This window comes from Sorex araneus, chromosome X (assembly GCF_027595985.1).
Source record: "Sorex araneus isolate mSorAra2 chromosome X, mSorAra2.pri, whole genome shotgun sequence".
Classification (NCBI taxonomy): Eukaryota; Metazoa; Chordata; class Mammalia; order Eulipotyphla; family Soricidae; genus Sorex; species Sorex araneus.
In genome coordinates, this window is record NC_073313.1 from 238303800 (window position 1) to 238330944 (window position 27145).

The 27145-nt window shown below is 38.2% G+C and overlaps 1 protein-coding gene and 1 pseudogene across 3 annotated transcripts in view; one reads left to right on the forward strand and one right to left on the reverse strand.

The window, feature by feature from the left end:
- PARD3B (par-3 family cell polarity regulator beta) overlaps positions 1–27145 on the forward strand; it is a 1223953-nt gene that overhangs the window by 997689 nt on the left and 199119 nt on the right. For all 3 annotated transcript variants that reach the window (XM_012933501.2, XM_055122817.1, XM_055122818.1), the window contains one exon: positions 6154–6456. In XM_012933501.2, coding sequence (XP_012788955.2) covers positions 6154–6456 — 303 coding nt within the window. The remainder of the gene's footprint in view (positions 1–6153; positions 6457–27145) is intronic.
- Positions 13314–14101, reverse strand: LOC105943062 (riboflavin kinase-like; annotated as a pseudogene).

A 27145-nucleotide genomic window follows, 5' to 3' on the forward strand; every position in this document is an offset into this window, starting at 1 on the left:
CACTTTTTTCATATTCTCTGCTCTCTCTGTGGCTTTTAGTGAAACGTGTGTCTTGCTACAAAAGTAGACATATCAATTTTTGGTATACTGCCAAATATAGGTCAAGTTCAAATTTCACTGCATGAAATTTGGGTTGAACTAAGTCTAAATTTGACTTGAGTTCAAAATTTATAGCACATATAAGATTATGGACCTTTCCCTTCTTCCCCGATAGATGGAATTTTTCTACTCAAATTTTCACTTTTTTGTTCATATGATATTTCATATGATCATATGATATTTCAAGGATACAATGTATTTTTAAGCAGAGTAACTATACTCAGTTTCATCACTTTTTAGTGTCCTATTAGAGATCCTTCTGTGACACAGGTGTGTCATAGAAATGCGTTTTGAGTACAATCTTTAACACATAGATTATAAAGGGGGACATAACGACATAAAGGAAAATACTTCAAATAATCTAGTTTAACATAGTTCAATAGAACTTCCTGCAGTTATGGAATAAGTCTATACTTTTGCTGTCTGATATATTGGTCATGAAGCAGAGAGGCCTATTGAGCATTTAAAATGTGACTTGCAACATGTAGGAGCTGAATATTTAATTTCATTTCATTGCAGTTATTCAAATTTGCATATATGTACCATATGGCTAATGACCAGCATATTTGACATTGCAGATTGAGGCTATCTAAAGCCTGAACTTTGGACTATGATTAAGGAAATGAACATAAAAGAACATATTCAAGAGATGTACTGGGAAAAAAACAGTTGTTTCATAAGGGAAAAGAGAAAGAGAAAATTTATTTTATTTATTTATTTTTTAATTTATTCTTTTATTGAATCACCATGTGGAAAGTTACAAAGCTTTCAGGTTTAAGTCTCAGTTATACAATGCTCAAACACCCATCCCTTCACCAGTGCACATATTCCACCACCAAGAATCACAGTATACCTCCCCCTCACCCCCCCACCTCCCCAGCCCCCCACGCCACCTGTGTTACTGATAAATTTCAATTTACTTTCTCTTTACTTTGATTACATTCAATATTTCAACAAAAAAACTCACTATTATTGTTTGTTTTGAGTTTCTCCCCCCTAAAGTCGGACCTGCTGAAAAGGAAGCATTTGATAATTTGTTTTCCATTGCTGAAAATGAAGAGATATGATGTCAAGCAGCCGCACTAGCGGCCAAACAGTTTTGGATTTCTGTATTTTAGTAATGAAGTCCAGATAAATATCTGCCAGAAATTGCATATTGCAAGCTTGTACCTCTCAGCTACTTTACATTCCACATATGAGTGCAATTTTTCTATGTCTGTCTCTTTCTTTCTGACTCATTTCACTCAACATGATACTTTCCATGTTGATCCACTTATATGCAAATTTCATGACTTCATGTTTTCTAACAGCTACATAGTATTCCATTGTGTAGATGTACCAGAGTTTCTTTATCCAGTCATCTGTTTTTGGGCACTCAGGTTTTTTTAAGATTGTGGCTATTGTAAACAGTGCTGCAATGAACATAGAAATGCAGATGTCATTTCTACTATATCTTTTTGCCTCTCGGGGATATATTCCCAGGAGTGGTATTGCTGCGTCAAATGGAAGCTCAATTTCTAATTTTTTGAGAATCGTTCATATTGTTTTCCAAAAGGGCTGAACCAGTCGGCATTCCCACCAGCAGTGAAGGAGGGTCCCTTTCTCCCCACATCCATACCAACAGCGGTTGCTTTTGTTTTGGGGATGTGGGCCAGTCTCTGTGGTGTGAGATGATATCTCATTGTTGTTTTGATCTGCATCTCCCTGATGATTAGTGATGTTGAACATTTTCTCATGAGCCTCTCAGCCATTCGGATTTCTTCTTTGGGAAAATTTTGTTCATTTCATTACCCCATTTTTTTGATCGGGTTGGCAGTTTTCTTCTTGTGGAGTTTAACCAGTGCATTGTATATCTTTGATATCAACCCTTTATCAGATGGGTACTGCATAAATATCTGAGAAAGAGAAAATTTAAACAATGCAATGGCAATATACTGGGAAAGAAGGAAAGGCCAGTGATAGCATCACTGAAATATGTATATTCTGAAAAATAGACGCCCTTCCTTCCTTCCTCCCTCCCTCCCTCCCTCCCTCCCTTCCTTCCTTATTTCCTTCCTTCCTTCTTTCCTTAGTCCCTCCCTCCCTCCCTCCCTCCCTTCCTATTTCCTTCCTTCTTTCTTTCCTCAGTCCCTCCCTTCGTTCCTTCCTTCCTTCCTTCCTTCCTTCCTTCCTTCCTTCCTTCCTTCCTTCCTTCCTTCCTTCCTTCCTTCCTTTCTTCCTTCCTTCCCTCCCTCCCTCCCTCCCTCTCTCCCTCACTCCTCCCTCCCTCCCTCCCTTCCTTCCTTCTTTTGTTTTTAGGTCATCCCTAATAGTACCCAGGGCTTACTCCTGGTTCTACACACAGAAATCACTCATGGTGATACTCTAGGGTACCAGGAATTGAGTCCAGTTCACCTTATGCAAGTAGCCCTACAGACTACTTCTACCCTGAAAAATAGATATTTGTAATAGTTTTATTCCCTAGTGGCAAGATCTCCAACTGGAAATGACTGTGCACATAGCATTCTCTCACTGAATTAGGACAGAGGGAAGTCAGAGAACTACCAAACAAAATCTATTTTTCTGACTTTTATCTCACCAGAGATTTTCTTCTACTTCCATATGCCTTTTTAAGAGATTGTTCCATCGTACTCCCCATGGAGAGACCCTCAACATATAGCATAATAGTGATGGTTTAGAGAAATTACTGTTTCACCCACTGAGTGAGCAGTATGAAATTATTTACTGACACACCCAATGCAGAGAAATCGATGAGAGATTTAGGTTTGTTTTACAAAGGAAAATGTTTTGCATATAGGGAGTACTTTTCACCTAAGAACATTTACATACTCAGCAAGCAAAATTAGTGAGAAAACTTCAAAGAAAAAGGTAGTGATGGAATAAGGAACACAGATATGAATGTTCTATTTATATTATTATTTTTTTTTAGAAATCCAGCTTGATGTTTTCCTGTCTCATTAGCACAAAAATGTAGTGCTGAGCAAGAGCCCTCAGTCATTCATCTTTATGCCAAGTGAGTGATTTCTTTTGAAGATACTCACTTAGAAGGCATAGTATCCACTACTTTATCGGTGCCTCTCATTCCATTTGCAATGGAAATCTATCCTGATCATTACAGTACAGCAAGCAATCTCTGATAATTTGGTCCACACTGTCCCTGGGAAAGTTGTTTTGCTACATGATGAAACACGTTATCATCTTATTTAAAAGATATTCAAAACAAACATCTGTGAATCTAGGACTAACTGCTTTAAAAGATGGTAGGCAAGGCCTGTGAATGGGTAGCCTTCTAGGTAAACTCCCTTTCATGTTCATTCAAAATCCCTTGGAGATTCAAGCTTCCATTTACAAAAATATAAATTCACTGGATTACCTATGTGTAGGATACATGATTTAACCTTGCCAAGAGAATTTTGTAATAACATATCCTGCAATAATTAATTTTCATCTGTTGGTCATTGAAGGAGGTATGATTTTTGCTGTTGATTTTAAACCTGTACTATCTTCTTTATGTTTTGCTCTTTTTTTTTTTCATTTTTCCTTCTCTCTAAAAAAATAAGACTTCTAACAAAAGAAGACACCTTGACATATCATAACTTTTAACATTGTGGCTTTTTTTTTTTGCAAAGAATTGAATATTCTATAAAATAAAACTAGCTGCCATGTGCAAAAACAGCTGTTTTGTTTTTAGAGGAGAAAATACTAAGCAAGCTCTTTTTTTTTTTTTAACTCATCCACGTCTTCTCTGTATGTCTGCAGACATATATAAATCTTTTTTTTCTATCACACATCCTTCTTATATTGCCCGCTGAGCCCAGAATTTCAGGCTTGTCCCCCATCCTTTCTTGAGAATCTCTCTTCAGTCAACTCCATTTCATTCTCTTACTTCTCTCGCTCTAAACTACAATATATGTTGTTTTTCACTGATGTAATATTATGTTCTTTTCTCATTGATGCCAAACACTTTCCAACACCATCAGATCACCATTGTGCAGATATCTCACCGTGACCTTTCCATTTTTACAAATAACTGGGAATTTAGGGAGCAGATATAACACTTTCCAGATTAAATGTCAAAATTTCAAAATTAGATGAATTTAGAATCTAAGTAAGTATATTTTCTGCTCCCATTCCCAGTAGTCTACATAGTACACTGATTAGCAGTAGCATTTTGTAATATCACTTAAGGCTTTAGTACTGTGGAATTCTGCCAGTAATGGTGTTTAATTCACTTATATGCATCAATTCATCTCTGTCAGGAGCCTATTAATTTCTTCACTATTTTATGCTGTCCCTAGTCCCTATATAATGAGACACAATGATTCCCATTTGTGTAACCAAAAACTTAAGAGTCTCTTATAAATTACCTCTGATCCCACTGCTTTTAGTGATCCAAAAGCCTCTGTATTTCTTTTTCATATTTAAATCAATTTTGCAAGCCTTTTTATTTATAGGAACATACTGGAACTCTGTAGAACCAAATAGTGAAATCATATAAAAATGCAAGTTTTGGATGGACTCTTGAACATGCATTTCTCTTTGAATAAAAACTTCCAGACTATGATACACAAGCACATTACACTTATAAGGAGAGAATATTAACAAAAATCAGCTCAGACTATGCAATAGGACAAGTCATTAGTGGGCAAGATATCACAATGTTGCTGTAAATATAAAGACTAGTAACAAATAAAGCTCACTGTCACTGTCACTGTCATCCCATTGCTCATCGATTTGCTCGAGCAGGCAGAAGTAACGTCTCCATTGTGAGACTCAGTGTTACTGTTTTTGGCATATTGGATATGCCATGGGTAGTTTGCCAGGCTCTGGCGTGCGGGCGAGATACTCTTAGGAGCTTGCCAGGCTGTCCAGAGGGGTGGAAGAATCGAACCCGGGTTGGCTGCATGCAAGGCAAACACCCTACCCATTGCACTATTATTCTAGCTCAAATAAAACTAAATATATAATTATTGCTATAAAATATACTGTTGATATTTTTTTAAGAGTTCCATTCATTATATTCATTAATCTCTTAAATGTACATTCCATAGATGAGAAGATTATTCAAAAGCAAGATCTATACATCTTGATTCATTTCACTTCATGGTACATTCTGGAGAGCCAAGAGTAGTGTGAGGCTGGAGAGGCATCAACAAAATTTAGATTACTTCTTTTTTTTTTAATTTATTTATTTTTAATTAGAGAATCACCGTGAGGGTACAGTTACAGATCTATACACTTTTGTGCTTATACTTCCCTCATACAAAGTTCGGGAACCCACCCCTTCACCAGTGCCCATTCTCCACCACCCGTAAACCCAGCGTCCCTCCCACCCTCCCCAATCCCATCTCCCCCCCACCCCACCCTGCCACTGTGGCAAGGCATTCCCTTCTGTTCTCTCTCTCTAATTAGCTGTTGTGGTTTGCAATAAAGGTGTTGAGTGGCCGCTGTGCTCAGTCTCTAGCCCTCATTCAGCCCGCAACTCCCTTCCCCCACATGGCCTTCGACTACAATGTAGTTGGTGATCGCTTCTCTGAGTTGACCTTTCCCTGGAACGTGAGGCCAGCCTCGAAGCCATGGAGTCAACCTCCTGGTACTTATTTCTACAGTTCTTGGGTGTTAGTCTCCCACTCTGTTATTCTATATACCATAGATGAGTGCAATCTTTCTATGTCTGTCTCTCTCTTTCTGACTCATTTCACTCAGCATGAAACTTTTCATGCCCATCCACTTAACTACAAAATTCTTGACCTCCTTTTTTCTAACAGCTGCATAGTATTCCATTGTATAGATGTACCAAAGTTTCCTCAACCAGTCATCCGTTCTGGGGCATTCGGGTTTTTTCCAGATTCTGGCTATTGTAAACAGTGCTGCGATGAACATACATGTGCAGATGTTGTTTCAATTGTACTTTTTTGCCTACTGTTGATATTTTTGTGGTATGTTCTTGATAAACAGTAAAGTAATAGTCAAATGACTAAGAGTGCTAGTGCAGAAAATTATATATTTCTATTAACATATATCTCTAACATATATCTCTGTTTATTTTTTCAGAATTGGAGTGAAACATCAGGAGCTAAGGGAAAAGCAGACAAGAGGGCCTGGTGATTATGCAACTGGAGTAACTGGATCCTTGCATGATATGGATGATGATGAAATAGATCCCAATTACGCCAGAGTGAACCACTTCCGGGAACCGTGTGCATCTGCAAATGTCTATAGGTCTCCATCTCCTCCTCGGGCTGGACCACTGGGTTACCCTCGGGATGGCCGTCCACTGTCTGCAGAGAGAGATCACTTAGAGGGTCTCTATGCCAAGGTCAACAAGCCATATCACCCACCAGTGCCAGTAGACAGGTAATAAAACTTATTGAAAGGTAAATATACTTCTTATTCACCATGTTTCAAATCATCTCTACTGCTGAAGCAGTTAAAAATATATCTTTCAGTCTATTAAAGCCGAAGTGACAGAGAACCTTTGACAACTGCTATGCGTTGACTTACCTGCAAGGCATCAGTCATCGAAAACAAAACAATAGCCAGCTGTACGATGGTAAAAATGAATAGCAGCAGTGGAGTTTATGGTGCAACAGGGAACAAACTTTGGAAAAAATAATGTGACAGAGAACGAATGATGATAACTTTAAAAGAATATTGTTCCTTCTCTGGATTCCTACTATGAATGACTTACTCAAAAGGATGGCATGACACTTGGAGATAACGAGTCAGAGAGAGAATGATGACTTCTAAGGGGGAGGGATGTTGCAAAGGACTTTGAAACGTGAGATGGGGAGATGGGGTTTTATGCTCCAGAAAAGGATATTCCTGTATAGGTATTCATTGATGATCAGCAGTTAAAACACACACACCACACACACACACACACACACACACACACACAAAACACCCAAAGAGATAATCTTGGCAATAGTAGTTTGATGAAGTAAAAAGGAGATAAGAGGTGACAAGTCCAAGAATCTTTAGATTTAGAAACTAGAGGAAAGTTTATAGAAGCATCTTGTCAGTACAATTGAAGTACGTTGAAAACAAGAAAATTCCAGCCCTCCTGCCAGAGTAAAAATGTTTCTTCGCTTGAAAGACTAATATAAGAGTTTTAGTCAATATACATTTTTTAGGTGATCCTTGGAATCACACATGCTGGAAATGAATTGACTGGCCTTGTTTTTAATCTAGCTGTAACTTAAAATCTGAAGAGAGGAGGGTAGATGGGAGATTAGGAGGAGAAGGAAGGATAGTAGGCACAAAGAACTTTCATTCTAGGTGTTAAAAAGACTGTGTCCCAGATTTCTTTGGGGCCTGGCAACCACCTAGTCACTATTAGTAACTAGCTTTTGTGTGATGGTGTGATATATTGCACATGTTTACCATTTACATTTCCCCAGCTGGGTAATATTATGCACTTTCAATTAGGTTGGGGAGAGGAAGGGAAATCATGGCATTTTTATGCAGACTGTAAAGTGTAGCTTCACAAGACTGATTACCTTTCAGAGGCTTTCCAATAACCAAGAGGGAAGGAAGGAGCAATTTTTAATCCTTACTGTCAAGCTTCCAGGTTGATAGTATTAAAGAAAGATGGTCAAGTTTTTTCTTTAGGATAAAATGAAAATATAAATTTCTATGACTGTCTGAGACAGCCATAATAACTAAACTGTTAATTCAAATAACTGATTAAGTGTTGGCCTTTTTTCTCCCAAGCCTTCATATAGGGTTCAATTTTTATCATGTAAATGATAATACTAGGCACGAGTCTCTTCTGGCACAGATCAGAGACAATCTTGCTTTCCCTAAATCAGATAGGTCTTCAGAGAAATTCATTTTGCATGTGCCCAGTGCCAGGAACCAAGTGCAGAGAGAGGAACAATTTCTAGGAACTTCCAATACCAATATTTCCCTGTACTAATCCCAGAGAAATAAAAAATGAGACATTCTATTACTAGTCAAATAAATGCAGTGAATACTCAGTTAAGTCATACCAGAGGTTTACATATTGTCTTCTTAGCCCCAACATATTAATATACATTGTGAACATCTACAAGGAGTATCTATTAATTATATTTCTCAAGCTCTCAAATTTTTGTCACCTAACATTTATTTTTTTCCCCCGTCCTTGCAATTAACCTTTGTGACCAATCTCGGAGACTCTATCCCAAGATAATTCTCACCTATGTATTTTGGCCAGGAAATAAATGCCCTACGATAATACAAATTATAACCACTGTAGAATTATCTCAGAAAAATTATACATTCGTCATAGCACATCCCAGATATATTTGTAGATTTGTCTTTTCTTTATCTTTCCTTTGTCTCTTACCCCTTTGTATTGATAAATGATCTAAAGCTCTTTTAGTGGAATTTTGATTGTTGTCATATTTTTGGATAACATATCAAAGTGTGACTCTTTGGTACTTAGAATGATCGATCCTTACTCTGATAATTCTATAAGTTTTAAAGAAATTTATTTTTGTTTTGGCACATTAAAGTCATCTGATAATTTTAGTTATTGTTATTGTCATTACTACTCTACTATTATTGTCTTCTATCAATGAAATTCTGAACTTCCCTCACGTTCCCAGTCAAGGTAGAGCTAAGATAGTTATTTTGAGTTCTAAACTTCGAAGATTTATAGTCAGAGGCATTCCATTCAGCTAACATCTGTTTAGTCTTTTATTCATAAAAAAGAATTAATTATGTATCTACTATGGTTCAAGCAACTGTAGTAACTTCCAAGTAAGATACACATATAACTGAGATATGTTCTCAGCCTAGAAGGTGTAATACTCTAAATAGAAGGGAAATGACACAGGTGAACATAGATAATATAATATGAACACAAGTAAAAGAAGCTTTCTTTTTATTTTTTGGCCATCTTATACTAGACTGCTCAGGAAGAATTTCCCAATGGAAGTCTTATTTGAACTCAAATTGGAAGGGTTAGTAAGAATTGAACAGATCCAGTAGAAACTTTGAGAATAATTAGAGAATAATAAACATATACATATAAAGTTTCCTGAAAGAAATGGCATGTGAGGGAAATATGGGGTGTGAATTAGTCAGAAAGTAATACCCTATGAGCCTGGAAGGCAGGGTAGAGCCAGATTGTCACTAAATATCCTCCACCTTGTGCTAATACTTAGCTGTCTGGGGATCTGCATGAAGCGGGGGGTCTGCAGGTGAATAGTGGCGTCTGTTCTGGACTGCAGAAAGATGCGTTTCTGTCATGCCTATTTATGTATTTGCTAATCCTCTGGACAGTGGTCACCATTGAGGAGCCATAATTAGAGGAAAAACTGACAGATCTGTATTTGGGAAAATAAGCCTGCCAGCTTGATAGCAGACAAGGAAGAAGATGGTTAGACTGTGGACAAATTAAAGTGCGATTAGAGTATTGAAAGATCTCAGGAACCTCAATTTTTTTTTTTTTTAAAAAAAGACATTTTGGAGAGAAGAAAGTAAGAAGTACCCAAAAAATCTTTAGTTTAAATGTTTTTAAATTATATTAAACAAAGATCTGTAGAGGTAAGATTCTCAAATGTCTTAGAGAGTTTAATAAAATACTAAAGGAATTTCCTATATAGATACTGATTTCTCAGAGGGGGGAAATGCAATACTAGAATATATTTGGAGATGAGATCTAGTAAACTTGTTGATAGAGAGAGCAGATTTTCAGGATAGAAGAGTTTGCAACATTGAAGTGCCTCATATTTCAGAATTGACCAAAGATCCCTATTGCCAGTGGGCTGGGGTGTGGTATCAGAGAATAGGAAAAAAAAAAAAAGCAGAGGCTACCTTAGAGGCCTTGATAATGAATGTGGATTCTAAGCTGAGATGGCGGGGCAGGGATGGAGTGGGGACGTCAAGACTTTTTAATCGTGGAATTCATCAGCTGCTAACTGACCTGAGCCATGCTTCTTTGCTGCCTATTCTACAAAAAGAAGATTCTAAGAAAGATCTCATATATTGTGAATGTAACATTTGATTTTATATTTTAAATTTTTGGTACCTCCGTATAAAATACATCTGTCTGCCTATCTCTGTCACTGGAACATATCATATACATGCTCTTCACAGTGGGTTTTGGTTTAGGGGCTGCACCCAGCTATGCTCAGGGCTGACTCTTCACTCTGCCCACAGGAATCTCTGCTGGCAATGCTTGGGAGCCCATATGGGGTGCCAGGAAGCAAATCTGGGTTTGCTGTGTGTAAGGCAAATGCCCTACCTTCTGTACCATTTCTTTGGCCCTATTTTTGTTTCTCACCTCTCTGCTTCTGAAAGGTTATCCCTGAACCATCAGCATACCTGAAAATCTTGACTTACAAAGATCAGAGCAATAGTACAGTGTTAGGATGCTTGCCTTTCATGCACCCAAGTTTGATTCCTGACACCCCATATCATTTGATTCCCAACCCCCAGGAGTGATCCCTGAGTGTAGAGCCAGGAACAAGCCCAGATACGGCCCCCAAACTAAAACATTAAAAATTTTAAAAGTAAGAAGGATTAATCTTTAAAAGATAGTGGCCAAAGACATACCTACAACCGAGAGAGAAAGAATAGAATTTTCATTGTGCTGTTCTTTCTGAATGTGAACTTAGCAAAGATTAAGTCCTACCTCCCAAGGCCTAATAATACGGCGTAGAGTTAGTCTTACCACAGCACCCACATTTAATGACTCCTTCAATAGGATAGTATTATAACTTTATGATTTGATGAGGGACTGGAGGGAATAGCACAGCAGGTAGGGCATTTGCCTTGCACGTGGCCCACCCAGGCTCGATTCCTCTGCCCCTTTTGGACAGCCTGGCAAGCTACCGAGAGTATTTTGCCCTCTCGGCAGAGCCTGGCAAGCTACCTGTGGTATATTCAATATCCCAAAAACAGTAACAGCAAGTCTCACAATGGAGATGTTACTGGTGCCTGCTCGAGCAAATCGATGAGCAATGGGATGACAGTGATACAGTGATTTGGTGAGAATATAATAGTTCCAAATAGAGGGAATGCAGTTGTGACTATTTGGCTTGCCAAATCACACTCCTGACCAACAAAAAAGCTCCCTAAAATATGTAATTCTGTTTCTAAGTGAAATAAACTTTCTTGCCATGTGCATTATAAAGCATATGCCAAATACAGAAATTAGTAAGAAAAATGTTTTTTAAAATTGTAATAGTTCTTATATTTTTTACTTTCCCTCAAATTAGAGGCCCCATTACCTGTTTTGGACACAACTCCTGACTCTGTAAGTATAGCAAACTTGTCTGTTACTACTCACAGTTATCTCTATAGTTTCTAACCAATCTATGCACAATTAGAATTCTAGTGACAAAAAGATAGTAAATGCATATGTTGATTAAAGGACTGTAACCTATAAAACTATAACTATATATAAACTACACAAACTAATTTTATTTCATTAAATTATATAAATAAATAAATGAGTCAATAATTTATACAATTTTAGAGTTGGATGGTCCTTAGATAATCAAGTTTCACATCTCATCCAGTTGAGGTCCCTTCTCCACAAAAATCTCTTGTCACAAGTTGGCATACTTTCAGGAAGAATTCATGAGGTAGTCTTTTGCATATGAATCGAATTGTCTAGCATGTCTATTGAAATCCCATGTAACATTTGCCATAATCTGTGAATTAACTTATCTGTATTTATAATCTAAGCCTTATTGATAGACCTCTAGATATTTGAAGTGACAAATATTTTGAATTCCAAACATCTGCCTGGTTCTGTGCTCAGAACTGTCCTTAAAGGAGTAAAGAAAATGTGCACATAAGTATAGTCAACAAAGACTACCCTGGCTGTCTGAGTCATTTGTGTTATAATCCATCCCCATAGTCCTCATAATAGTTGCATTATATGTTTGTGTGTAAAGTGTTTTATGATTATCGTCTGTTATGCATGGCATGCATTATTTTACACCATATTTCAGATATAGTCAGAAAAGACAAAAATCATTTGTACTCTTAATTTTGTGGCCTTAATTCTTTATACTTAATAATGTGGCTTACAGCTTGGAAGCCGACCTCACATGCTGGGGGGAAAGGCAGCTCAGATAGAGTAAAGACCACCAAGGAAAGGGTGCTTGAAGGCCCAGTCGGGATGGGAGATGTGAGCTGAAAGTAGACTATAGACCAAACATAATGGCCACTCAATGCCTATAATGCAAACCACAACACCCCAAAAGAGAGATAGAGAGCAAAAGGGAATGCCCTGCCACAGAGGTGGGTTTGGGTAGATGGGGTGGGGGTTGTGGGAGGGATACTGGGAACATTGGTGGAAGAGAATGGGCACTGGTGGAGGGATGGGTACTCAATCTTTGTATGACTGAAACATAAACATGAAAGTTTGTAAGTCTGTAACTGTACCTCATGGTGATTCATTTAAAAATTAAAAAAAAAGAAAAAAATAACAATGTGGCTTAAATTTTAATATGTTATAATTGATGGTTTATATTATATTTTTAATCAAAGCACATTAAAAATGTAACTATTTTTTTTCTCTTGAATTTTTTCAGTCCAGATTCTTCTTTTTTTTTTCCTTTGGAAGGTATTCATTTTACTGTTTTAAAAGACAAACAAGAACAGGCAGAGGAAATCTACACTAAGATTTCAGGCAACTGTAAAAGTGATACACAGAACAATGATTTGATCTCATAGGAGAAACAACTGAAATGAAACTTCACCATTCTTCAGGTTGTAATAATACATTAATATTAAAAACATCGAAAGGACAATTTGGGTTTTTCCTACTAGATTTATAATAAACTATCATCTGTGATTTGCTTTCATAAGTCTTCTCTGTTCAACAGCACGTGCTATCCAAATACATACATTCTAGTAATTTACCATAAAAATAGTTTCATCTCAAATTAGTGATCAACCTTTTGACCCAAACTTACATACATTCCATTTTATCAGAAAATATGAAAGATGATTCTACCAGTCCATTCTAATCAACATAATACATAAAAAAGAGTTCTGATTCTTAAAATGAATCATTTTAGTAGGATAGCCTGGTGGGTTTAATTTAACAGCTGAAGCGTAATACGGTAACTAGACTATACTGTACTGTTTAAACTAATCCACAGTTGCAGGAATAGGTCTGATTTATAAAATATATGATGATGAAACTACATAGTATGAGCAGCAAAATACTAGAAAACAGTGAATGAATGAATAAATGATTTTCATCAGTGGCCATTCATTATTTTGCCTTTAGGAACCTGGAAGAAATTGTCTTCTTGGAGTTTCAAATGTTCTGGTAAATCATTTCTTAGTTTCCTCAATATCGCCTTGAATTGCTGAAATCAGTGATTGTAAAGAATTAAAGTTCTTTTCTGGTCTGAGGTAGCTGACGATGGCCACGTTGAGGATTTCTGCATAGAAGTCCTCTTTGAAGGTGTGCATGATAGGAGTTTCCACCGACTTCTTGGCGTTGCCGTAGTAGGGGTCCCAGCCCACTCTGGCCACCATCTGGAGCACGGGCCCGCCGCCCACGCTGGCTCAGTCGCAGTAGATGCTGGTGGGCAGGTCCGCGGGCAGGCTGTCCACCACCTGCTCGGGGAAGTTGGCCGTGGGGATGCCCAGCTGCCGGGAGCCGCGGCCGAAGCCCCGCACCACGGGCCCGCGGCGGTGGGGCCAGGCTGAGCCAACAGATGCTGCGGGTGACAGAGGCCGCGGTCGCCGCCCCCCCTCAGCTCAGTCCAGATTCTTCAATATGTAATGAAAAAAACTTTGCTTTCAACAGTTATTAATGTGAGTTTTTTTCTCTTCCATTCAAGGAAAATCTTTACTTGTAAATTTAGCCCATTTTAGCCATTAAGATATTTTAAAATATTGATTTTTTTCCTACTCCCATATATCTTTCCTAGTTTATACCATCCTGATATTTAATCACTGTTGACTTATCTATGTCACTGATAAGATCGTTGATCAATTTTGAGTATAATTCTTGCAAGTCATCATTGAAGACCTCCATTAATCAAATGGAGTGGGCATGTTCACTTAGCTCTGATCCAGTCTATAGTTAACTACTACCATTTATTTCATTCATCTATAAGTGCTGTAGAAGATTTTGTCAAATGCTTTATTGACATCAAGGTATACCATCTATATAATAATCGACTAAAATACCAGTCTAGCAACCTTTTGAAGAATGGAAATTACTTGTGATGAACTAGTGCTAATTATTTTTTCTCTTTAAGATATTCAAATAATGTATTAATTTAGACTTGCATACACAAAAACTTTTCTTTGTTCTCATGTGATACTAGTCACTTAGTACCAGCTTACTCAGCACATACTCACTGGTAGATACACAACTTTGAAATTAAAGGAACAGGCAGCAAACAGCTCTTGATATACAAGTTAAGCAGTCTTGATTCCCCAACAGATTTTAAACAAACTTTGTAAGAAACTTTTATTGAGCATCTGTTTTTATTTCACAGTAAATACAAAGGAGTTCTGAAACTATCTTTATCCTCATGAAAACTAGTCTAATAGCTAAAACTGTTTCACAAACAGTTACACTATAAAAGTTCCATTAGCTACTGCTTCATAGTACAGTTTGAAGTTGGGGAAGGTGATGCCTCCCATCTTCTTTTTCCCAAGGATTGCTTTGGCTATTCATGGGGGGGGGGGCGGTTATTGTTTCACATAAATTTCAGGAGTGTTTGGTCTATTTCTTTGAAAAATGTCATGGGTATTCTTCTAAGGAATGCACTGAATTTGTATAACGCTTTTTGGAATATTGCCATTTTGACAATCCATGAGCAGGGGGTGCAACTCCATTTCCTGTGTCCTTTATTTCTTGGAGTTTTGTAGCTTTCTTTGTACAGGTCCTTACCTCCATAGTTAAGCATTTCTGAGGTACTTGATATTTTGAGGCACAATTGTAAAGTGGATTTTTTTTTAATATTACTTTCTCTGTTTCATTGTTTGTATATAGAAAAGCCATGGACTCTTGGGTTTTGATTTTGTAACCTGCCACTTTATTATATAAATCTATTGTTTCTGGGAGCTTTTTGGTAGTCTTTAGAGTTCTCAAAGTATAATATCATATCATCTGAAAATATTGAGAGCTTGACTTCTTCCTTTCTATCTAGGTACCCTGGATATAATTTTCTTCCCTAACTGCTTTAGCAAGTACTTTCCATTGCTATACTGAATAGAAGTGGTGAGAGTGTCTTATTCCTAATCTTAAAGGAAAGGCTTTTAGTTTTTCTCCATTGAGGATAATGCTTCCTATGTGCTTGTGATATAGCTTTGGCTGTATTGAGGAAAGTTCCTTCAACTCCCATTTTGTTGGGAATTTTTATTATGAAGGGATACTGGATCTTGTCAAATGTTTTCTCTGCATATATTGATATGATAATATGGTTTTAATTTTTTATTTTATTTATATGGTATATTATGTTGACTTGAAAATATTAAGCCATTCTTGCATTTCTAGGATGAATCCTACTTGCTCATTGTGCATGATTTTTTGATGAGTTGTTGGATTCTATTTGCTAGTATTTTGTGGAGGGTCTTTGCATCTGTATTCATCATGGATATCGGCCTGTAATTTTCTTTTGTGTGTGTGATGTCTCTTTCTGCTTTTGGTATCAGGGTCATGTTTGCCTCATAGAAACTGTTTGAGAATGTTTTTGTTTCTTCAATTTCCTGGAAAAGCTCAAAAAGGACTGGAAGTAGGTCTTCTTTAAAGGTTTGGAAGAATTCACTGGTGAATCCTTCCGGATCTGGGCTTTTGTTTTTGGGAAGGTTTTTGATTATCATTTCAATTTCGTTGATAGTGATAGGTCTATTCAGGCATTCCAAATTTTCTTGATTCAGCCTTGGGAGGTTAGAATCCAGGATTTCATCCATTTCTCTTAGGCTCTCTTGTTTTGTGGCATACAGATTCTGATAACCTTTTGAATTTCTATGGTTTCTTTTGTGATGTCCCCATTTTATTTCTGGTTCAGTTTATTAGGGTTCTCTCTCTCTCTATTTCTCTGTTTCTCTCTCTTTCTCTCTCTCTCCTTCTTTGTGAGTCTTACAAAGACTCAATAAACTCTTCTCAAGGTTTATCAATCTTTTTATTTCTTTAAAGAACTAGTTCTTGGTTGCATTGATCTATTGGAGTGCTTAGTGGGGAGGAGGGATTCTAGCTCATTAATTTCTGCTCTAAGTTTTATTATATCCTTTCTCCTGCCTTGTAAAAAACTAAAGCTCACGAGGGGCGAGTGCACTCGCGGGCTCTCCGGGCGGCTCTGTCTCACCACCCGAGTTCGGTGCCCCGGAACCGCTGTGTGTGCTGTCGGTCAAGGGCGGGCGACGGAAGGAAGAAGGCCAAACTGGTTGCTCGATCAGTTTATTTCATTCTCTCTCCGCTTCTCTCCCGGCTCTCGGTCTCTCTCTGGATCTGTGGATCTGGCCCCCGTGGATCTGGCCCCTGTGGATCTCGCCCCGTGGATCTGGCCCTGTGGATCTCGCCCCCCAACCCACTCTTACCACCTAGTTAAATCTCCACAGCATGAGGGGGTTGGGGTGTACACATAGGTGTGGTCACCATCAATAGGGTGAGGTTCCTTTCCCTTAGGGGATGCTTCTCCTAGGACTTAATTCTCTTTCAGCAGGAGGATCCACCCAAGGGCGGAGTCCCATGAATGTGTTTCTCTTCTCCTCAGCCAGCAAACATATAAGAATTCATAATATTAATTATTTTGTATGGACACAATAAGAGATGCATTAAGGCTTATAGAATTGCTCTCTTGGGGCCATCTCAATCTCAGACTGCAGTGCTCAGGCCAGATCAGTCTTTCCTATCCCTGGCAGGGTCCTAGTCTCATAATTACTATTGGATCATGACAGCATTTGTCTATGATCAAGCTCTTAACTTATAGTTAAGAATTAGGCACTTTGGCCAGGCCCATCTCGATGCCAGGGTAGCACATAACTCACCACTTGCCCTGGATCCTTCCCATCCCACGTCGGGACCCTGCTTTTGGGGTGCTAGGAACTGAGGGCAACTGAGGCTTAAGTGGAGAAAGCAGATGCCCGGGAGGGAATGATATTCGAGGCCAATTAATTCCCAAGTTATAAAAACATAATATTGTCTTCTTGTGTCTATACAAAACAGACATAGCTTTAAAGTAAATTATTCAAAAGGCACAAGAAGAGGAGAAAGGCAATATTAACTTATATAATATAAATTCAGTATCCTAGAAAGTTCTGACCTTACAAATTAGTAGAGTCAGATTAAGGGAAAGCCTCGGATTAACTCTTTTGGGGAAGAGAGCATGGAGAAGTGATTATAGCTAAACAAAGGGATGGGAGAGATTCGGGAACACCTTGATGGGTGTGCCTGGGGTAAGCCTAAACTCCGAGGAAAACTGGGACAAGCTCCTTGTGGCAAGGAGGGAAAAGACAAAGTAATGTCATCCTACACTGCCTGGTTTGGCTCCTTTTGTGGGTCATTTTCTAAGATCTTAAACTGTAAAGTCAACTTATTTATATGGGCCCTTCCTTCCCTATGAATGCTTGTAAAGCTATAAACTTTCCTCTTAGTGCTGCTTTTGCTGGATCCTATAAGTTCTGGTAGTTTGTGCTCTCATTCTTGTTTTGTTTTGTTCTTTTCAGGAATCTTTTGATTTCCTCTCTAACCCACTGGTTGTTCAGTTACAAGCTGTTTAATTTCCAGGTGCTTGATTTGTTTCTTGATTTCTGTTCATGATTAGCTTCTACTTTCAGTGCATCATGGTCTGAAAGGATAATTGATACAATTTCTATCTTCTTGATTGTATGGAGATATGTTTTGTGCTGAGCATGTGGTTTGTCTTGGAGAATGTCCCATGTACACTCCAGAAAAATGTGCATTCAGCTTTTGGGGGATGTAAAGCCACGTACATATCTACTAGCCCTCTCTCTTTCATTTTTCCCTTCATAGCCAGTATTTTCTTGCTGAGTTTTAGTCTCATTGATCCATCAAAAAGTGACAAGGCAGTGTTGAAGTCTCTAACTACTATTGTGTTGTTGACAATGTTATCCTTGAAGCCTATCAGCAGGTGTTTTAAATATTTTTCTGGCCCCTCACTGGGTGTATAAGTTTAAAGAATATAATTTCTTCCTGGTGTACATATCCCTCGATTATTAAGTAATGGCCTTCACTGTCTCTTTTAACCTATTCAACCCATACTTTTGCAAATGAACCTCAATCAGCAGAAACAAAAAGTACAAACAGACCTGAATAGACCCATCAATGTTAAGGAAATTGAAACTGTAATCAAAAACCTCCCCAAAAACAAAAGCCCAGGCCCAGATGGTTTCACTGGCGAATTCTTCCAAACATTTAAAGAAGACCTATTGCCTGTTTTCCTCAAACTTTTTCAGGAAATTGAAAAAACAGGAACTCTCCCAAACAGTTTCTATGAAGCACATATCTCCCTAATACCAAAAGCAAACAAAGATACCACTAAGAAAGAAAATTACAGACCAATTTCCCTGATGAACACCGATGCAAAGATCCTCAACAAAATACTAGCAAATAGGATCCAACAACTCATCAAAAAGATCATACATCACGACCAAGTGGGATTCATCCCAGGGATGCAAGAATGGTTTAACATTCGGAAATCAATCAACATAATCCAGCATATCAACAAAAGTAAAGATAAAAACCATATGATCATATCAATAGATGCAGAGAAAGCATTTGACAAGATCCAACATCCTTTCATGATGAAAACCCTCGCCAAAATGGGGTTTGGAGGAACTTCCCTCAAGATAGTCGAAGCCATCTATCACAAGCCTACGGCAAGCATTATCCTCAACGGGGAAAAACTAAGGGCCTTTCCTCTGAGATCGGGCACAAGACAAGGATGCCCACTCTCACCACTCCTCTTCAATATAGTACTGGAAGTACTTGCGATAGCTATTAGACAAGAAAAAGAGATTAAGGGCATCCAGATAGGAAGGGAAGAAATCAAACTCTCACTATTTGCAGACGACATGATACTATATCTAGAGAAGCCTAAAACCTCTACTAAGAAACTCTTAGAAACAATAGACTTATACAGTAAAGTTGCAGGCTACAAAATCAATACCCAAAAATCCATGGCCTTCATATATGCAAACAATGAGGCAGAGGAAAGGGACATGAAAAAAGCAATCCCATTCACAATCGTGCCCCAGAAAATCAAGTACCTCGGAATCAGCTTAACCAAGGAAGTAAAAGACCTTTACAAAGAAAACTACAAAACGCTACTCCATGAAATCAAAGAGGACATGAGGAAATGGAAACATATACCCTGCTCGTGGATAGGGAGAATCAATGTTGTCAAAATGGCAATACTCCCTAAAGCATTATACAGATTCAATGCGATCCCTATAAATATACCCATGACACTCTTCAAAGAAATGGATCAAGCAATCCTAAAATTCATATGGAATAACAAACGTCCAAGGATAGCTAAAACAATTCTTGGGAAAAAAATGATGGGAGGCATCACCATCCCCAACCTCAAACTTTACTACAAAGCAGTAACAATTAAAACAGCATGGTACTGGAACAAAGGCAGAGCCGTAGACCAATGGAACAGGGTGGAATATCCCTACACACAACCCCAAATGTATGACCATCTAATCTTTGATAAGGGAGCAAGAGATGTGAAGTGGAGCAAGGAAAGCCTCTTTAACAAATGGTGCTGGCACAACTGGACAACCACATGCAAAAAAATGGGTTTAGACCTTGACCTGACACCATGCACAAAAGTCAGATCAAAATGGATTAAAGACCTCAACATTAGACCACAAACCATAAGGTACATTGAAGACAAGGTTGGCAAAACCCTCCACGATATTGAAGATAAAGGTATCTTCAAAGGTGACACGGAACTAAGCAATCTAGTAAAAACAGAGATCAACAAATGGGACTACGTTAAACTAAAAAGCTTCTGCACCGCAAGAGATACAGTGACCAGAATACAAAGACTATCCACAGAATGGGAAAGGATATTTACACAATACCCATCAGATAAGGGGTTGATATCAATGGTATATAAAGCACTGGTTGAACTCTACAAGAAGAAAACATCCAACCCCATCAAAAAATGGGGCGAAGAAATGAACAGAAACTTTACCAAGGAAGAAATACGAATGGCCAAAAGGCACATGAAAAAGTGCTCTGCATCACTAATCATCAGAGAGATGCAGATCAAAACAACCATGAGATACCACCTCACACCACAGAGACTAGCACACATCCAAAAGAACAAAAGCAACCGCTGTTGGAGAGGATGTGGGGAGAAAGGGACCCTTCTTCACTGCTGGTGGGAATGCCGACTGGTTCAGCCCTTCTGGAAAACAATTTGGATGACTCTCAAAAAATTAGATATTGAATTCCCATTTGACCCAGCAATACCACTGCTGGGAATATATCCCAGAGAGGCAAAAAAGTACAATCGAAACAACATCTGCACATGTATGTTCATCGCAGCACTGTTTACAATAGCCAGAATCTGGAAAAAACCCGAATGCCCCAGAACGGATGACTGGTTGAGGAAACTTTGGTACATCTATACAATGGAATACTATGCAGCTGTTAGAAAAAAGGAGGTCAAGAATTTTGTAGTTAAGTGGATGGGCATGAAAAGTTTCATGCTGAGTGAAATGAGTCAGAAAGAGAGAGACAGACATAGAAAGATTGCACTCATCTACGGTATATAGAATAACAGAGTGGGAGACTAACACCCAAGAACTGTAGAAATAAGTACCAGGAGGTTGACTCCATGGCTTCGAGGCTGGCCTCACGTTCCAGGGAAAGGTCAACTCAGAGAAGCGATCACCAACTACATTGTAGTCGAAGGCCATGTGGGGGAAGGGAGTTGCGGGCTGAATGAGGGCTAGAGACTGAGCACAGCGGCCACTCAACACCTTTATTGCAAACCACAACAGCTAATTAGAGAGAGAGAACAGAAGGGAATGCCTTGCCACAGTGGCAGGGTGGGGTGGGGGGGAGATGGGATTGGGGAGGGTGGGAGGGACGCTGGGTTTACGGGTGGTGGAGAATGGGCACTGGTGAAGGGATGGGTTCCCGAACTTTGTATGAGGGAAGTATAAGCACAAAAGTGTATAAATCTGTAACTGTACCCTCACGGTGATTCTCTAATTAAAAATAAATAAATTAAAATAAATAAATAAATAAATAAAATATATATAAAAAAAAGTACAAACAGACATAGGGTGAGAAGATAAAAGGCTAGCAAACTAGACAACTGAGATCAGTGCTAATATTGCATCCTTTGTTACCTTGTCAATTGTATGTTGAAGACTGTAACTCTGTAGTAATCAAAACTGTGTGCTACTGGAATAAAGATAGATTATCTAATAAATGGGTCAGAACTGAATACTCAAAAACAAACTCCCATATTCATGGACAGTTAATTTTCAATAAAGTTGCTGATAAAATAAAATAGAATAAAGATAGTTTCCTCAACAAATGGGTGCTGGGAAAACTGGATAATTACATGTAATAAAATAAAGCTAGATTCATATCTCACACCTTATACTAAAGTTAATCACTAAAGTGAATCAAAGATCTTGAGATCTGACCAGAAAGTATCAAGTACATTGAAGAAAATATAGGCAGAACACTTCAAAAAATGGATTTCAAATACATCTACAATGATCTGATCCCACTGGCAAAGGCAACAGTATCAAAAATTTTTAAATGGGATTATATCAAATTAAAGAGTTCCTGCATGGTGAAAGAAACATGGGCTAAAACTAAAAGAGAGCTAACAGAATAGGGAAATAATTTGCTTTCAGCATATCAGATAAAGGTTTGATGTCCAGGATATATAACATACTCACAAATATTAGCAAAAAAAAAAAAATCCAAAAACCCTATTGAAAATGGGTTAAGACACCCAAGAATAATAGAGATAAGGACCAGGAGGTTTACTCCATGGCTTGGAAGCTGGCCTCAAATTCTGGGGGAAAAGGCAGCTCATATAGAGAAGAGAACACCAGGTAAAGGGTATTTGGAGGACCAGCATGGGTTGGGAGATAAGAATGTAGACTATAGATCGAACACAATGGCCACTCAATGCCTCCAGTGCAAATTACAACACCCAAAAGGAAAGAGAGAACAAAAGGGAATGCCCTGCCACAGAGGTGGGGTGGTGTGTGGGAGAAGGGGTTGGGGTGGTGGGAGGGATACTGGGATCATTGGTGGTGGAGAATGGGCACTGGTAGAGGGATGGGTACTCGATCATTGTATGACTGAAACACAAGCATGGAAGTTTGTGAGTCTGTAACTGTACCCCATGGTGATTCGCTAATAAAAAATTTAAAAATAAAAACAAATTAGAAATTGAAAAAAAAGTGGGGGTAAGAACAGACATTTATCAGAGGAACATAGCCAGGTGGGCAGTAAACATGTGAAAAGGTGCTCAGCATCACTTATCATTAAGGGATTCCCAATGAAGATAACAATAAGATATCATTTCACACCAGTGAGAATGGCACATATCAAAAATAGTGACAGTAATCTGTGTCAGTGAGGATACGATGAAAACGGATTTCTGATTCACTGCTCGTGGGAATGTTGTCTGGTTCAACCTCTGTGGAAAATAGTACAGAGAATTTTCAGTAACCTTAGAATTGAACTGCTGTTTAACCTGACAATTTCACTTTGGGGCATATACATGCAAGACACTCAAGACAAAAAAGAATTCATTCAAAAGAACTTATGTGCACCATTATTCATTGTAGCACTTAGTACAATAGCTGAGATTTGGAATCAACTTGGGTGCACAATGACAGATGAATGGATTATGAAAATGTGGTACAGAACCTATGCAGCTGCAAGGAAAAATGAAGTCATGCGATAAACTACAACCTGATTGGAACCGGAAGATATCATGTTAAGTGTAGTAAAGTAGAAGAACAAGGAAAAACACAGGGTTATCTCGCATATCTGTGGTGCATAGAGTAACTGGACAAGAAAAGGTAAGTAGTAAAGGGGGTTGTCTAGATCACCCTTGGCCCCAGAGTATAGGGAGGAGATGGACAGAAAAGGAAAGAAATCTAATGGGGAAGAAGATGAGATGGGAAGTAATGCGAGAGTAGGAATCAGAGTCCTCAGGTGTACCAATAATGTGCGAGAGTAATGTAGCATTATATCCAAAGCACAGACTCAACAACACTGGAAACATTAGAATTTAAACTACAACCACCGAACCTTGAAGTGTGCCTGTCAAGTGGCAAGCAGGGTGAGGTGAGGTGCACAGAAGCACTGGTGAAGGCAGGGTGACACTGGCAGTAGGATTGACGTTGGAAAATTATATGCCTAAGACTCAAGTATCAATAACTCTGTAACTCATGGCTATTTCATGAATCACGAAATCCCTGTTAATCATCGATTTCTCGAGCGGGCTCAGTAACCTCTCCATTCGTCCTTTCCCTGAGATCTTAAAACTCTCTCTCAGTCCTCTCAACGATGTCGCACTGGAGGCTCTTTCAGGGTCAGGGGAATGAGATCCAGTTTGTTACAGGATTTAGCATGTGAATACACCATGGGAAGCTTGCAAGGCTGTCCCATGTGGGCAGGAAACTCACAGAAGCTTGCCAGTTTCTCCCAGAAGGAGAAGTAGGCTACAAGATAGCCTACTTCTGGTAGCTTGCTTTTAAGTCTCTGGGTGCTGACCGTTGATGGAATTACACACACCTGGGTTCCTCTGCCGCTACCTTCATGCATGAGGCCTGTCCAAACATGTGGAGAGGGGCCTCGAGCATGGCTGTAGCTAGGTTCCGGTGGTCTTTGGCTGCCGGGAGCTCTGCTCTGGGTGGGGAGGGAAGCTGGAGCCCATCCCATCCAAAGGGCTCCGGGGAAGACAGCCATGGCTTTTTAGTTAAATAAAACAAACAGAAACTATAGCTCATTAGGTATCATTAGGCCTGTCAACAGAAATGATATTATATTTTTGTGTATGTCACTTGTATGTCCACTTAGTGCAGCTCAACAATTGTCCAAAATATGAACTAACCCAATTTCTAAGGGCCCTAGTAGGCTATCAATATGAACAGTGTGTAAACTATGCAATACTCAACTGATATGTAAACTATGCAATACCTTTGGCTTTTAAAGAAGTTTGATGATCCTGGGTTCATGAAGCTGCCTCTTTTAATTTTCCTCCTCTGTCTTCCTCAACAGTTTGGCCTCTTATGTTTCATCCTGATTCTGAGATGCATCCTGCAGCTTGAGGTTTCATCTTCACTTTATAAGGAGAAAGAAGGGACAAATAGTCAATAAATATGCCAGTCAGCTGCCTCCCTTTAAGACAATTTCCCAGAAAACACACCCTATGACTTTTCATAGGGAAAAATTAAATTTAAATGACTCTTATTGAGCAATAGTATATCATTTTTTCAGTAAACAAAGATATAGGAGAAAGGATTTGTGAGTGGTTTGGAGGAGTCATGGCATAGAATTCTCCACAAAATCCTTCTACATGATCTCTTTTCTCATTCCCCTTTAATAATACAAAGGCTTAGATTAATACTCTGCAGTACTGTGTACAATATATTATTATTATTATTATTATTATTATTTCCTGGAAAAGGCTATTTTTTTTAGACCAGAAGTTTCCATATTTATTAGGCTTACTGTTCCCTATACAAAAAAAGAATCACTCAGTTCCCTCATTGGAAATCTTTCTCCTAGCAAACAAACAGAAAAAACCTTCATTGTTTTCTAGATTATTCCTGTGCTCCCAGAGTATGGTATCACCCACTTTAGGAAACACTTATATAGACCTGTGTTCTAACTCAGAAATGATTTTGTCTGAATGACTTTTCATACCACTTAAGGCCAGCAAGTTGAAGGCATACATTCTTTGTTTTCATATCTCTGGTAAAGTATATTTTGGTGAATGGTAAGGGTATTGAAGGCTAGAAAAAAACGTGTTAACAGGAAACTTTATAGTCTGATGTGAACAGCTTCATATTAGCATATTTTCTGTTCTTGGACAAAACAGTAACATATCTCTACCAGTTTCTTGATTTCAAGATTTGGCATTTTGTTTAACCTTGGCTTTGTCATGTACAACTCATGCCTCTATTGGTATTTGTCCTCAGTTTCTTTCTCTAGAGAGTTTTCCTGTTAATTTCACCTCAGTGGGGGAAAAAAACACACTTTTTGTCTTCTCACTTCTGACTCACAGCTTTGTGAGACTGTACAGGGACTTGAACAGTGAATGCAGTAGAATACTTGGTGATTTGTTTTTCAGTTTCTATAAACAGAGCCAACATGATCTCATTTCAGTTTGGGAATCCCAGTGATAAATGCCATTTCCATAGAGAGTTTAAACTCACCACTTGAGCAAAGCAATAAGAATTTTTTCCCCTTAGAACATATTGCCATCAATTTTTAAGTGACTTTTAAACAATAATGAGAAATCTCTTAATGAATGAATCTCTGTGACCAGATGAGTGCTAATAATAACTGATATACCATTAACTCTACTTTCCGCTCTCCCCTCTTTTAAAACTTGATGTTCTCATTAATTTTTTCCATCTTCTGAGAGCCTTACTCTTGGGACTGCTAGACTTATGTCTCCCTAAGTTGTCAGCTTCCAGGGGTGACAAATGTAGATAACTTTCTTCTTTATTATACATGAGCTAAGCAAAGAGGTTTGGGAGTTAGTGACCATCCATTTCCTAGACTTCCACCTCCTATTCTGCTCAACCACTGATAATAAGTGGGCACATTTCAGGACTACTTGAGGATTACTGATTCTTAAAGCAGTCATTTAAGCATTGAATTGTCTAATATTTAAACAAATAACTTGATTTTTAGGCTATATTGATCTAGCTTATCCTGTTTTTCAAAGAGGATGCAGGAGGATATATACAGAAAAATTTCACACATATCAATAGCACATGAAGAATAGCATAAAATCAATCTCCTCGAAAAAACATGTTCTCTAGTATGATGCAGATAGTATTTTGGAATAGCAATAGTGATAAACTTTCACAAAGGATTTGCCAAAGGTGCGAAAAGAACCCATGAGTGTGACCCGAAATACAGATCTGAGTGGTGAAAGGCTTCTTTACTTATATGTTATAATGTAAAGGATGAGGAGAAATTAAATTGGATATAATCCAAAGGCACAAAAAAGAAGATATTCAGGGAACTTCATGGATGAGAAGAGCTGAACTGTGGGATTTAAATTAGAGTCACTAGAAGCAAGAGATGAAGGTGTCAACTTTCACCTCAGAGCTATAGTAGAATCTTTGGAATAGGGGTGGCATGTTCAGATCTGTACCTTAGAAAGATAGCAGAAGTCCTGTTGGGTAGGTAACTTTCCTATGTGAGAAACACGAAGCTCTGAGAAATGAGGAACCTTACCTGATTTCTCTATAGGACACCAACTACAAAATCCATGCAGAAGCTAAGAATTTTTCAAACTGCAGAATTTAAGGTAAAGGTGCATCTCAAAATAAATTTGGTGGGATCAACTGGTTTTTAGAGAAAATTTTATATAAAATAATAAAAAGGATCATCACAGATATTATTAATACCCATAAGATTACTCATAATCCTTTTGTTTAAAATATATTAGATATGAAGAATACATTTATATATTCATAGGTACGAGTATGATGAGATGTCATACAAAATGTATTTTTTACTGTGGATTGCAATAAAAATGTTGGAAATTACTGAACCTGTCCCAAAGAGCACATATTTTGCTTCTCTCCTCTAAGAATACCTCACATATGTACTCATTCCTTAATTAATCATGTATTTATTCATTTAACTATTAAAAATACTAGGTGCTTAATATGTGGAAAACTCCCTATTGAGGCTATGGAAGTACAAAGATATTAAAGAAGCTGTGGGCTTTGACCTACTCTCTATAATCAGGCTAGATCTGTGTTGATCTACCACATATTCCAGGCCTCTTGTGACCTGTGGTTTGAATTAATGTATTAGACTAAGCCTCATACCTTTTCATTATACAAACTTTGCAGATGC